General features: G+C 35.5%; 1 protein-coding gene across 2 annotated transcripts in view; it reads right to left on the bottom strand.

Annotated features, from left to right (window-relative positions):
- The window catches only part of LOC139965676 (Fanconi anemia group A protein homolog), a 31,486-nt gene that overhangs the window by 4,572 nt on the left and 12,359 nt on the right, over positions 1-14,555 (bottom strand). For both annotated transcript variants that reach the window (XM_071968286.1, XM_071968287.1), the window contains 19 exons: positions 14,150-14,238; positions 13,492-13,552; positions 12,938-12,987; positions 12,172-12,248; positions 11,382-11,486; positions 10,590-10,717; positions 9,608-9,769; positions 8,509-8,610; positions 7,619-7,698; positions 6,751-6,844; positions 5,957-6,020; positions 5,437-5,510; positions 4,897-4,970; positions 4,203-4,401; positions 3,624-3,778; positions 3,396-3,498; positions 1,928-1,990; positions 1,346-1,438; positions 772-1,011 (listed from right to left, as the gene is read on the bottom strand). In XM_071968286.1, the coding sequence (XP_071824387.1) occupies positions 772-1,011; positions 1,346-1,438; positions 1,928-1,990; positions 3,396-3,498; positions 3,624-3,778; positions 4,203-4,401; positions 4,897-4,970; positions 5,437-5,510; positions 5,957-6,020; positions 6,751-6,844; positions 7,619-7,698; positions 8,509-8,610; positions 9,608-9,769; positions 10,590-10,717; positions 11,382-11,486; positions 12,172-12,248; positions 12,938-12,987; positions 13,492-13,552; positions 14,150-14,238 (2,013 nt within the window). The remainder of the gene's footprint in view (positions 1-771; positions 1,012-1,345; positions 1,439-1,927; positions 1,991-3,395; positions 3,499-3,623; positions 3,779-4,202; positions 4,402-4,896; positions 4,971-5,436; positions 5,511-5,956; positions 6,021-6,750; positions 6,845-7,618; positions 7,699-8,508; positions 8,611-9,607; positions 9,770-10,589; positions 10,718-11,381; positions 11,487-12,171; positions 12,249-12,937; positions 12,988-13,491; positions 13,553-14,149; positions 14,239-14,555) is intronic.

Here is a 14,555-nt window from a genome sequence, read left to right as displayed (position 1 = left end):
GTATGATCATCATTTAATGGAGATAACAGAGGAATACTAAGAAAGTATGCAACCTCAGGCCAATAGCCATCCTAAGATTATGTTAATGTTGTTGTTTTGATGCTGGAAATGAGACAATAGTGGGGAACTGATTGGGCATTAATATATAAATAATCTGAGCGTCAGTTACCCATTCTTGATTTATGAATTATGAATCTTAATTGAAAGTTCCAATATTCTCTTGAAATCCCTAACCTGTTGCTTTATGACTGAACAACATGAAACTGTGGTGTGATTGCTGGTTAAACGGTACACAAAGCACTGTGGATTCTGACGGTCGTCCCCAGCAAAGAACGGTTACATAAGGATTGCCACCAACTAACCGCTGCATACTGTAGCTCCTTAAGTAGAGCAAGGGACTGGTAATGTTGGAGACACTGTTTCAATCCTGCTCAAGCCAAACACATGACTCATAAGGTCAAAAGCCACGCCACACAGCCAATTCTAATTCAAACTCTCGTCTATATAGGACTTCTACAGTATTCTGATTAGATTGTGTTTTTTGTGAGACACCCAGCGACAGTTTTGGTTGCTGTTCTCTGTTGGATGGGCCACAGTTTGATCGATATATTATGTATAGCTTAAATGTCAGATTAACCTTAGAGTTCAGTGAAGCTCAGGGCGGATAATCAAATGTCTTTAGCATCCGATATATATTATGTAGAGATAACCAAAGAGTTAACTAAGGAAATAGGGGTCACGTTACAATTTCGGAGTCAAAAGTTACTTTACCTGTGTTTCAGAATTATGACGAAAAGAATCCAGCAATTCTTCTGACAGAATGGGAGAAGTCTGATAAATGTTAGCAAAAACAGCAGACGATTGCAGTAAACTGTGATTCAGAGTACTTGATAAAGGTTGTAACTGCGATTTGGGATCTTTGGCCCACTCCTGTACTACATGGAAATCCTTCATGACCTTTGACCTCCAAGTATCCTTCATGACAAAGGCCTTCATCTGAGACCAGTGAACCTTCAAATGTGGAAGAAAAAGTTGTAACTTGTTCATTGATGCCTGTTGATCTGTGAAAGCAGCAATTACTATAAACGAGATATCTTTCACTTAATACGAAAAAAATTTGAAAGGATTAGATTTCTGTTCATGCCAACTCTACTCGAATTAACGATATTGAAAATACAGTTTGTCTTCCTTGCGCTTAATAGTCTGAATTTACACAGACACACATACTCACAAACACACAGACAGACAAAAACCATCTACAGACAGCAGCAATGGAGGTTAATTATAACTGAAGAACTACAATGAAGAACAAATAGTTTATTTCTTTTTTGTTTGAATTATTTACCATAAATGATATCTGAAGTAATGGAGAGAGGTGAAAGATCCTCTCCAACATTGTGTCCAAGGATGAGATAGAATCGGGCACCATCAAAAAAGCCTTTTGTTGAGAATAAAAAACATCAAAACAAACAATGAAATATGTGAATTATCATTTCATCCTTAATTCATATTAATAAAATCCCTTTAACTATTTTGACAAAGAAAAGTTTCTGATGCCAACATAGTGCTAGGAGAATGGAAAAGGATTATAGCATTTCCTGAATTCTACTTTAATCTTGTTCAAGGGAAGGGAGCGTGGGGGAGGGAGGGAGGGAGGGAGGGACGGTGGGTGGGAGAGGGGATAAGGGTATCTCCCCAAATTGGACATAGCAATACTGATGCATGAACATTAATTAATGCATAAACATCAACTAATTAATTAATCAAACTTAATTAAGAGCAAAATGTTAAAACAAATTTAAACAACTAACTTTTTTTCCTCCCCTCTCTTCTCCTGCCATTAAACTTTGTCATGGCAGTTACAGTAACAATGACTGTGTGATACATTTCATCAGGAAATAAAGTTAACCTAAAAATGGTTTCTTACTTTGAAAATGTGAACTGTGATCAAGAATCGCAGGACTGTTGGTTCATCCATTAAATCTTGTCTCTGTTGACAAAACGAACCAGGGAGGGTATACTTCTGTTACATCTTCAGTGGTAATGTACAGTTTAATGGAGCTACATTAATACTAGACACACAAGCTGAGACGGTCATAACAGGAATTAGTTTTACGAATACAGGATTTATGAATACAGGATTTATGAATGCAGGATTTATGGATACAGGGATTTATGAATATAGGATTTATAAAGACAGGGATTTCTGAATACAGGATTTATGAATATAGGATTTATGATTACAGGATTTATGAATACAGGGATTTATGAAAACAGGATTTATTAATACATGATTTATTAATACATGATTTATTAATAGAAGGCAGGAATTGTAAGGACAACATGTATCAAATGACATAGCTGTGTTACTGCTAAGCTAGCCTTGCGAGTCTTCTGACAGATCCGAGAATGGACAATGTCAAAAGCCAAAACTTCAAGATATTATCTCCTATCTAATGTACAATACAAATTCAGGCTTGTAAATATGTATCCTTTATAGGTCAATGTATGGAGCAAAGGTCATGTGAGCATTAAACATGCTAAGTAAAGTTAAAACTGTGTGAAATTCTCTTCTTATGAATTCATTATATTTAGTTTTAAGAGAATAATTTATAGAAAACAGACTGGAAAGTTATACAAAGGTTCAAGATTGAAGTGATCAATGGTTCGAATCCAATATCTGTTTCTGCTTTCTTACTTTGACAGTAAAACCACACATTTCTCATTAAATGTGTTAATTTCTGACAGAAGTCTAGTTATCAGAAACTTAGTTCCATTCATAGTTAAGACTTTTACCGAATTTCATGTCAAAGAGATCTTGTATAAACTGTAGGCCTACAAGTTCATAATGTTAGCCACTTCAGCCAAGTGTGAGTGCTTAAAAAGTTCTACTGTCTAAAATCATTTCTCACTGCATTTTCCTAACTTGCAAGATCAGTTTACTATACTGGCTTTTGAGAGCAGCTCAATAAAGAAGACAGGGCTCATGTTAGGAACAGAAATCGTGCAGATATTTTGACTGACAATTGTTAACAGACAATTATTACTTGTTAATGTTCTTAATGTCAACAGGCAGAAAAATTAAAGAACCTTTTTTTTCTAGTAGCAAACAATAAAATGGACTGGCATTTAGCCAGGAAATAGCCCAAATTTGAGGGAGGCTTGTGTATGTCTTAAAATTTGATATCAAGCATTAATAGCTACTCACAGCCTCACTTGCAGAGAAGCAATGGTGATAACACCCAACAAGATAACATGAATAATTATAAAACCTTATAAGTGTGACCACAAGAGGATACCCAATATTTGACAGAAATATTTGCCATGATATTTAATTTTTTTAAATTGGACACTTGATTTTAATTTACAGAAATGCCAAAAGACTAAAGACTCACATGATTTTCCAAAAACTGAGCCAGATGTTCAAGAAGGTGTTCAGAAGGGGGTTGTGAGTGGTGGTTGGAGATAACGAAAGCCGGAGGAAGACACAACAGGATTCTAACAGACAGATCAAAATAAAATGAAACAGAAAACAAATGGATTTTAGTAGCAATGAACATTCCTCAGTATATGACATGACACACTCAACTCTTAAGAGCTTCATAAACACATAATTCTCTCACCTGATAAAAGATTCCATCTCTCTTTCAGTAGCCGATGTGACCGATTCTGCGTTCAAGCCTGCCCTCAATGCATCGCATCTCTCCTCTATTAAACCCAAGAGGAAGACTTTGTTGCTTCTTGTGTCAGCCTGAGGTGGCATTGCCGATAACAACTCCTGTACAAAAACAGAAAGTTTACAATGATTTCTCTTTCTTGATTAAATAAGATTTGAATTATTTATCTACTTGTGAAATTTCATGATTGGATTGAAACAAGTTCCACTTTATGTCCAATGAACTCCTCTTGTAATGAACCAAAACAAAATTGTATCCTCTGTAACAAATAACACCATTGTTGTTTTTCACCTGATGGATTTAATACTTAGTCATTGGTTAATACTGGAATTACTACCAAAATACCAGTGCATATAGAAACCATTGGTACAAAGTATTAAGGAATGCCCTCATGAAACAAGTTAAATTCTCCACTGCGATACTTATTGTTGCATTCAAAATTATGCTTCTAGTAAATGTCCAAAAGAAGGCTGGCGGGTGGGGGAGGGGAAGAGGCACCCCTGGGCATGATGTAGTTATACTTACAGAAACTAGAAGAACCAAGTCTCTTTGACTGGTCAATTTAACATCCAGTTTGTTTGGTGTTGTGTCCAAATATTGCTCTTTGTTCAAATCCAAAATGGCATTGAGGATGATTCTCCCTGCTGACCAGTAGATGTTTTCTGTTGTTTCTTTCAGTTGGGGCAGAAACTCACTAAACATAATAAGATGGTGGTAGTTGTGTCTGAGATGTAAAATAAAAAAAATTGTGTATTTCATCATTGTCAAACATTTAATAATTGCTTATAAACATCTTTTCTTCTATGAAAGCATTTTCTGGCCTATATGATATCAATTTATTTAAACTGCATTAAAACTAGGAAATTAAAAGCTTAAGTGAAATTATTGTTCTATTAAATAATTCAGGTTTTTATTCATAATGCATTTCATATTGGGACAGCCCTTTTGAGCTGGAGCAATAAAATTTGTACCGAAAACAAAATAAAGAGCCAAAAAAAAAAACCCGGCTTGAACTGGTAGCTGTAGGGTTAAACAAGGACCACACAAACAGGAATTCCAAGGTAGGTAAACTTGCGCCTGGGTTAATGTTTATGCATAACATATAAGGTAATTAATTAATTTTGAAGGTCAGCTGGTCCACTGTAGTCATGGAAAATCTCTCAGAAAATATTTAAAGGCAGTTACACATGAGAATGAGATCATAACGATGAATTCTCACCTTTCAGCGTCTGACAATAAATCCAAGTGTGGCGTAACATCTAGCTCCCACGTTGCCCATTGATGAATGTTAAGCTGTTTAGATAAAACAGTTTGGATATATGACTTAATGGCAAAATGGTCAACCAGAATGCAATTTGTGGCAACCTTCTGTACAGAGGTTTGTAATAAGGTGGTTGTAAATGATCATTAAAGTGCTAGTTGCAAACTATGCGTGATTTTTGACCCTGCGAAGTAGGTAGTATCATATTTGGTAGTATCATATAACCAATCGATCGATCAATCAATCAGACTAAATTTAAAATGAAATGTGTAAGGGGAGCCCAGTCATTTCCAGGAATAAGAATTCTATTTCACATTCAAGATCATGATTGTCTACAAAATGTAGGACATTTTATCTTACAGCTTTTATTCATATCAAAACTTTACCTAAATCTGCTCACATTTTTGCAAGCAAAGATTTGCCAAACAAGAGAATGTTAACTTAATTTGAAAAGTCAAAGTGAAAAAAAGAAAAGAAAAGATGATTGCTAAGTGTTACCTTCCCTTTGGATTCAACCATTGCACCAAATGATGTTGAATTGAACAAAGTGAGAACTTTTGAAAATTCACCATCTGGACCAGAAGAAAAGAAGAATTTTTTTTATAAGTAACATTGTAAATCTGCTTCAAAAAGAATAGCTAATTTATTAAGACAAAGCATGTGAGGAACACACACAAAATGACATTATCTGAGACAATTAACATCAACTATCAGTTTTGTTCATTCAAAGGTGACCACAATATTAACCGTTCTTTGTGATAGGAAAAGCCAAGTGCATAATTTGCTTGATTCATAAATGACCAAGTTGTGTAAACTTGAGCTTGGAAATTTAGCTTCACCATTAACGTTTGAACCGTGGTTACATTTATATGGAAGAAACATTGCAAGTTTGTTAAGTTTATGAAGTAGTTCTTTACTGTTACCTATAAACTTTACAAAATGGTATGAAACTAACTATTAAATGTTTTGAATTATTCACTATCAAAATGCTTATATTTATGATGAAATTAACTCTGACCTTTGATCAACTGGGTCCGTTTCCATCCACTGCAACTTTTGAACCGTCCAATCAGGTAGCAGAGCTGTTAAACAAAGGGACAGTATTAGAAAAATGGGTTGAAGATAATTACTAACGAAAAAATGTGAATTAAAAACAAATTATATCAATAACAGAAAATAAATTATTTTTTTCTCTGTCCTCAGCATTCCTTAGTGTTCATTATATTCTTTCAAGGATAGAACAAACCCTCTTCAGGAGTATATTCCCAACACACCTTTCTTCCCACCCCTCTCTCGCCCACACACTCACTGACCGGCCAAAGCATCAGTCATAACAATACCATGAATTGTTATATGTGATTGTTGGGCTGTTGGTATCCACTGATTAGTCTTTGTCAAGGCCAACTCGTACATATTCCGTCACAGATCTTTTCATTTACCATATCCCACTGGCAAACATTTTGACATAACTATGGAAGCATATCTTGAATGTTTAAATATATAACTTCCTATGCTACCTGTCTCAGAACTGAAAATTATGGCTTCATTTTACTGTATCCCATTGCGAATCACCTGTCCATATACATAAATATACATATATATAATTTTATTTTTCTTGGATCTCTCAGAAGCTATTGTTCATTATCTTGTCCTCAATTTGCTCCCCACTACTCAATGATCTGATCTCCCCTGGGAAAGAGTAATTTCTAAACTGTTACCACTTCTGGTTCCGCCCTCATTTCCTTGATGAAACTTCTACACAGGTTGTTTTAATTTAGGCAAACTGCATACTGTGCTATAAATTTGACTCACCCTTTGAACCACTGCTGAAGGTATCATATCAACCACAGTGATGTTGGTACAGTCTCTCATAGTGATAAATCCTTCTATAGCTCCAAAGAGAAATCTGAATATGGAATCAGCAAGAAATGATGAGATTGTTTAAACTAGATCACCAATGGTACAGAGGTTCACATGATGAGATTCATTTTAAGGGTGTGAAGACTCGCGCAAAAAGAAACGTCTAATGCCGGTAATCTGACCTAGTTTCGAATGAGGTGTAACAGAAGTGTTAGACACCACCATCGATCCCAGAAAATACACACACAGCTTGCTACTGTCGGTAATTAGACACTAGTGTACAGTCAGTAAATACAGCTGCGGTCAATACCCACAGCACAGTATACAAACGATACAGCGATGGACATCTAAGGTTCAGCTAAAGATAGCAAGGTATCACGTTTCATTACTGTCTGCATTTTGTAGCGACAAGAGAAAAACTTCACTTGCAAGCAACAGAAGTTAACTTTTTCAGAGCGTGGCACATGGTTTGGGGCGAGTCTTCAATGCCTTTGAACTAGATCACCAATAGTACAGAGGTTCATATGAATAGTCACAACTGGACTCAATATGACCTCAATCAATCTCAGGTAACCTTTGACCTCAAAATTCATGACACACTAATTGAATAAATATTGTAGAATTAATGGTAAAAAGATAAATTAAGTTACTCATAAACATTATATGAACATATGCATGATAGCATTATGTAAACCCCTCATGTCATACATGTAAACCCAAGGTTATGTCAAACCACCTGAGCATACATATTAGCTGATCCAGGAAAGTATGTGGTAGGCTAGAAATCACTGTTAAGTATATTAACTAACTAATGATATACCTGAGGCTTGAAGCCATCTCGTCAGCTGTTGAGCACGGATGTAATTCAGACACAAGCTCTAATAATGTGCGCTGTCCAGTCTAGCAATGTAAACAAAAACAAAGAATTGACAGTGAATAACACCTTCTCGGATATAACAATAACACCTTTTGTTCAACCTTAACAAGTATAACAATACACCTTTTGTTCTACATTCTCAGGTACTACAAGAACACCCTTCTACCTTATCCTGTGTTATTGATATTAAATTAATGTAGTTTTATTGTCAGCAGAGTGCATCGCAGCACATAGTGTTTAAATTAAGAATTGCATCAGAGAAAGTACAATCCAGTACATGGTACGAAACTACACTGCAGTATCTCACATCACAGAAGATACAATCCAGTACATAGTAAGATACTACACTGCAGTATCTAGCATTGAGAGAACATAGAATCCAGTACATGGTACGAAACTACACTGCAGTATCTCACATCACAGAAGATACATTCCAGTACATAGTAAGATACTACACTGCAGTATCTAGCATTGAGAGAACATAGAATCCAGTCCATGGTACGAAACTACACTGCAGTATCTTGCATTGGCAGAACATACAATCCAGTACATGGTACAAAACTACACTGCAGTATCTCTCACATCACAGAAGATACATTCCAGTTCCTAGTAAGATACTACACTGCACTATCTCGCATTGAGAGAACATAGAATCCAGTACATGGTACAAAACTACACTGCAGTATCTCGCATCAGAGAACGTACAATCCAGTACATGGTATGAGGATCGTCTATTTCTACCACGTGCCTGCAATGAGCTGATAAGATGCAAGAGAAGATCAATGACAAATAGCTTTCGTCATCACTGATTGGCTGATGTGATGATTACTTACAATTTGTGGAACTTTGACCTTTGGGAAGAGACCCCTGTGGTAGTGAAGGTAAGCAAAAAGACTACCAAAACCAACCATACTGATAGCATTGCTGTGGTTATCCTAGACACAAGGAAAGAAAACGGAAAACAAAATATATATATTTTGAAGGTAGAAAGTGGCTTAACTTTAATATTACACATTTCTCACAAATGAAATATTGTGTTTCTAGGAGAATACTGGGGATGATCCCATAATGCAATGCTACAAACCTGATGGCCAGGTGCAACCCTATGAGTATGGCACATTTTTCACTTTTTGAACAAAATTCTTTGTTTTGAACTTTGGGATATTATCTAGTTAACATATCAGCCTTCATGTTTGGTTTGAATGGCATCTATACTTTTGATGAACTATGTAGATTCTGCTGCAAAGAAAAGCAGTTTTGCAAATCATGTTCGTATGCTTAAAAATGGCCTGGAATAGTCCAAGATTGATTAAATTACAATCACTTTGTGACCAAACTCTTTTCGGTTTCATCAATATATTGCATATTACCAGCCTGAGGGAGACTAAACAATCTACCTTGGAAGGATATAAGTGTCTGCAAAAAACTTTGTCTCCCTAAAATTACGAAAACGTAATTGCTTAGGTTCTAACATTTCAAATTATTCACAGACACTGATTATGTGTGTTTTTGTCTTTTCTTCTAACCTTATTTCTATTTTTTCTGTTCTTTCATTCAAGCACTTGCACAAGAACTGTATTTCAGTATTTCTTCTCTGAATTCCGTTCTTACGCTTTTTGGTTTCTCACAATTTCTAAGTCTGTTCTTTATCTGTAACAAATAAATTTGTAATCTTTCTGATTCTGTTTTTCTGTTCACGAAAGTAGAAATATATCTTACAGCTTGAGTATATATTAGGCAATTAAAACACCTCTGTGATAAAAATATCTTTGAGGCTGGCTACAAACCACTGCTTGAATTCAGTGCATGAGTGACTAATATTCACCATTCATATTTCCAGGTAATATTAATGAACCTTTTTTATATGAAATACTAGCAAAACTATTAAGAATTTCACAAAACTGATCATAGTTAAATTTTCATTTTATTTACCCTTTGCATCATCCACAATCTCTTGAATAATGCCACATGGAGAGCTGGATGTCCAGAGAGCATTGTGACAAAGGAATCCAACCAGTGATGTGACCTTTGACCTCTAGCAGTGTCACCATCTGATGCTTCTTCTGAGAAACTGCCAAGCAGTACATCAACAATCTAATACAAACAAGGAAAGATCGTAAGAGGGATTAATGGCTTAATATTCACATAGTGGGTTTATTTCACAAAACATCTCTAATGTAACTGCAGACACTAACATTGTTTTTTTTTTCTCTCTGTGAAAGTTAGATGCCTGACGTTTCCATGTTTCTAGTAGGACATTCATCAGAGGCTAACTTTATAATAAAATAAAAAAACTGAGAGCACATTAAGAGACACAGATGGACAGTCAGTTAAGATGAGCAATGAGTAGAGTAAAAATGGAAACAATAAAGGAGAGGTAAGATAAAAGGAAAGAGTTATGAAAGGATTACGAGCTGTGGAGATAAAATAATAGGGGTGTTGAGGGGGGGGACAGGGGGGTAATTATTAATGGAGGAGAACAGGAAGGAAAGGGGATTCAGACAGAACGCATGTGAAAGTGAATAGTAAAGATGAGAGAGGCTGGAGGCTGGAGTGTGTGTGTGTGTGGGGGGAGGGGGAGGAGGATGGGGAGGGGAGGTTTAGTCATTCACATCGCAGATGTTGAAACCATGTAATTTGAATGATGCGAAGGTTTTGGATCCACAAACAATCTTTGCTGAGGTGATTTTGTTTCCTTTGTCTTTTTTTAAATTTCTTTTGTTAGACCATACAAAGAAAACCGAATACAAGCCATAGCATTGAAGACAAGAAACTGAGTCCATGAGTGCTGCAGCTTTCAGCAAATACAAGACTTGCCTTGATTGACCATGCATTACTAGCTATCAAGGTGTAAAATAGAATACATATTGTTATGTTAAGATATAAACTAAGGTACAAAAACCAAGATATTAACCTCTGTTAATTGTTTATCGATCACAACTTGCTCCAAGTCCACTACACTCTGATATGTTTCTCCCTCGGCACTTCTAAGCATCATCTTCAAAGAATCTGCCATCACTGATAACTGACGTCTCAAATCATCTGTAGAGAACAGAAAGATATTAATCACTTTATGTCTCTCTGTAGACAGGCAGTTATGTTGTGTTTGCTTCTCTAGTTCCTATGTTCTGCACTGTGTAAGTTCACTTGCAAGAACTAGTATATACAGCTAAATCGTTTTTAGTACTCAATTGCATTAAAGCGCTCATAGAAACAGGACAGCTCCATGAATTGTATCTTTGCACTTCACAGCAGACACCAGATGGGAGTCTTGTTAACAAGTTTACATTATAATGACTTTAACCTGAAAACAATTTAAACTTTGATAAGTCTTGGATGCAAAAACCAGCATTCGTTTGCTTGTCAGGTGAGGGCCTAAACCCAAAACCTCTTTAGATTGTAGGTTTCCTTGCTGCCAAATCTATTTATTTGATCATAGCATTTGTCATATGAAAGAAAATCTGATTATCATATTAAGACGTTATTACATAATAGCAAACCAGTCAGCTCCTCCTTGTGTCCTTAAATGCGAATTAAACAGGCACTTTAGTGGTCGCACTTTAGAAAGGAAGGGCCTAACTTACACCCTGTCAAATGATATATGGGGCATTCTCCTTCCATAACTAGAAGGGTCGAGTACTCAAGAGTTCTTGGCAACCCACTATGGCTCCATTAACCTCTAGTTTGTTTAGGTTTGTTTTCTCACCTTGACAATCTCCTGTTGCTACAATCACTGCCAGTTTACTGATATCAGCTTTAAGGGCATCCAATGGCTCCAAAATAACCTCCATGACCTCCTCAGAGAAAGCCTCTGAGAATTGACAATAAAAAGAGAGAAAGTTTATAGCATTAGACCACGGAATATGACTTGGGTTAAATAATGCCTGTCTTTTATACTCCTTTTGCCATGTTTCTTGATGTGCAGAAACTTTTGTTTATAGTTACAAACTGCTTTAAAATGGTAGAAAATTAAATCAGCTTATTGTCTTTTTTTGGCAGAACACAGAAAACCTTGAATGTTAAGTACTTTATGAACATCTAGTATAAAATGATTTATTGCAGCCATTTGGCACAAGTTTGAATGCTAGTACCACTCTATACTGTCTTCTCATATCATGCTTCTAAAGCACTTGTACTGACAGTATGAACAGTTCTTCTGAACCTTTATCTGAATAAAAACATATTATTCATCCTGCTTGTACTGTCAGTGCAAGGGCTTTGAAAGCGGGACATGAAGGAAATCGAAGGAAGAAAGAATTCTAATATCAATAAGAATAGTCAATAATCAATAAGAATAATTATTATGCAATATGCAAATATTTTGTGTAATTAGCAATGATTTTTGACATAGTTTTTGTGAAATCTATGTGACTACATAATGTTGAGTTCCTGACAATTATAGTTTCAGGTTTTCTTAATACCTCTCTTCTGGTACCTCAAACACACCATAATACTTAAATGCACCAATCAGTGACTGTATATTTCGTCCGACTTACCTTCCAGTAATTCGTTGAGCATCTCTCCACATCTCTGTTCATACTCGAGGAACTTCTCTGATGGAATTTTGTTTGCCCTGACATAAAAAAACAACAATAACAAAACACAGTGGAAAAGATGCTGGGAGTCGGTCAAAGTATTAACAGTAAAATTTAAATGAACTTCCAAAGAGAAAGACGGAAAGTAGCTGACAATCAAGAAAGGATATCAGCATGTGAATCAGAGAGGAAACAAAGAAATAAATAAGAGACAAGGTAACGCAAAACTATGGATATGCAGATAAATAACAAATAAATTAATTCAGTATGAGCTAGTTCATTGAAAAGGAAACTCTTTGATCTTGCCATAATAAAAAAAATTAAGCTTTCTTTAAAGTTTTTTTTTTTTACTTTGTTTAACATACTGAATACATTACATATTTTAATACCTAGTGGGTTCATTTTGCACATTATCCTAAATTTTACAATGGAGAGATTTAAGGTGGACCAAGCGCAAGGGCAGTTTTAGCAGGACCGTATCTTATGAATGTGTTCATTCAGTGTTAACTAATAGAAAAACAAACTTTTAGGAAATTTCAATTGGTTGAAAATGTAAGGAGACAGAAATGTAATAATCAGATATTATTTATGTATATATATATATATATATATATATATATATATATATATATATATATATCACATTTGTCTGTTGTTAATGAATGCATCAGATATATACATAAATATAAACACAGATGAAAATAACTACTGGTAAACAGAAACTCACTGATTGAGAGCCATGATAAACTTCATCTTACTGTCAGGAATATCAGGAAGCTGAGGAGAAATATCATTGTAAATGGATAACAGTGATTTAAAGAGTTGAACACAAAATGCAGCTTTTATATAATATAGTTGATTGATGGGTACAACGTGGTACAAAACATAAAGTTAATTCAGTTTGCAGACTACTATGTAATAATAAATATTGACTGATTAGAACATTGTGGTACAGAACATACAGTGTCTTTGGGTTGAGGACTAATATGTTATGATAAATATTGATTGATTAGGACATTGTGGTACAAATCATCAAGTTAATTCAGTTTGCAGACTACTATGTGATAATAAATATTGATTGATTAGGACATTGTAGTACAGAGCATCAAGTGTCATCAGGTTGTCGACTAGTTTTGTCAAATATTATTATTTCTACAGACAGAATCAAAAGAGTACACCACACAGCTACAGTACATGGAGTTCTTAATTTCTGGCACTGTTTTACAACAAGCATTTTTATTTCATGAATTGTAAGGTTAATATAAAGCTACAGTGACTCACCATTCTTGGTGCAAGTAACGTCGGTAAGAAATACGAATGAAAGTATTTTCTTCTAAACATGCTACGGGAAGAATTAAGAAAAAGAATATTGACACAGATACTTGCAATTGCCAATAATATAAAGGTAACTATGATACGAGAGAGCAGTGGCAGCAAAGAACAGGAAGTTGATGTTTTTAATACTTTTGTCACATTTCTTGCGGTATTTTTTTGACGCATCCCCCCCCTGATTATTAAGCTTTGAATAGCATACCAAACAGTTCTTTTACTATTTTTTTTTTCCGTGGGGGCCGGGGGGGGGGGAGGTGGTGGGTGGAGGATGGAAGGAGATATTGTGGGTTCTTATGTGAAAGAAACAAGAAAGAGAAATGATAGAAACATACCACTGGGTGATAAAATGTCTTGGCAACATTTACTTACATTAGCTGACAAGCTTTGTAATGGCTATATCAATTTAAGTCATTAATGATACCACATACTTGTATTCAGTACTACATTACAAGCATGAGTACCATGAGTCCTCAAGTCCTCGAGTCTATATTAAATTTCCCAAAATGTCAGAGCATGATTACGCATCTGTGAGGGGGTGAGTGCTAGTACAGAAAACTAAGCCAGGATACCACTAGTCCAAAAACCACTAGTACTGCTCCATACTTACATGGCTTGGAGGACGGTAGATGGTATTTTTCCAGTCTTTTCAAAGGCATCCACTGCTCTGTTAACATCTGCCTCTGCTGGATTCTTCGTCTGATAGAACGAGGGCGTACCCAAGGTATTGTTACAAGAAGAGAAGTAATAAATAAACTCTGCAAAAACAGTTACTTGGGCAAGTTAATTACATATCAGAGGAGTAAACCTGATTGAGACTTGTCCATTATGTCCAATGTTGATCCAAGCTAAACCTTCGGTATCTTTGGTTGGATCTTTACAATTTGGAAGAGTGCTTCATGGTCAGGCATGCATTATGCTACTAACTTTCATAATTTCCAATTCTCTAAGGTAGCACTTTTCATTTTATCACTATGTACTTTCAGGTGTAATGAAGAACATTGAGGCTCCAAACA

This window comes from Apostichopus japonicus, chromosome 3 (genome assembly GCF_037975245.1).
Source record: "Apostichopus japonicus isolate 1M-3 chromosome 3, ASM3797524v1, whole genome shotgun sequence".
Lineage (NCBI taxonomy): Eukaryota > Metazoa > Echinodermata > Holothuroidea > Aspidochirotida > Stichopodidae > Apostichopus > Apostichopus japonicus.
This window is presented reverse-complemented; position numbering and strand designations above follow the sequence as displayed.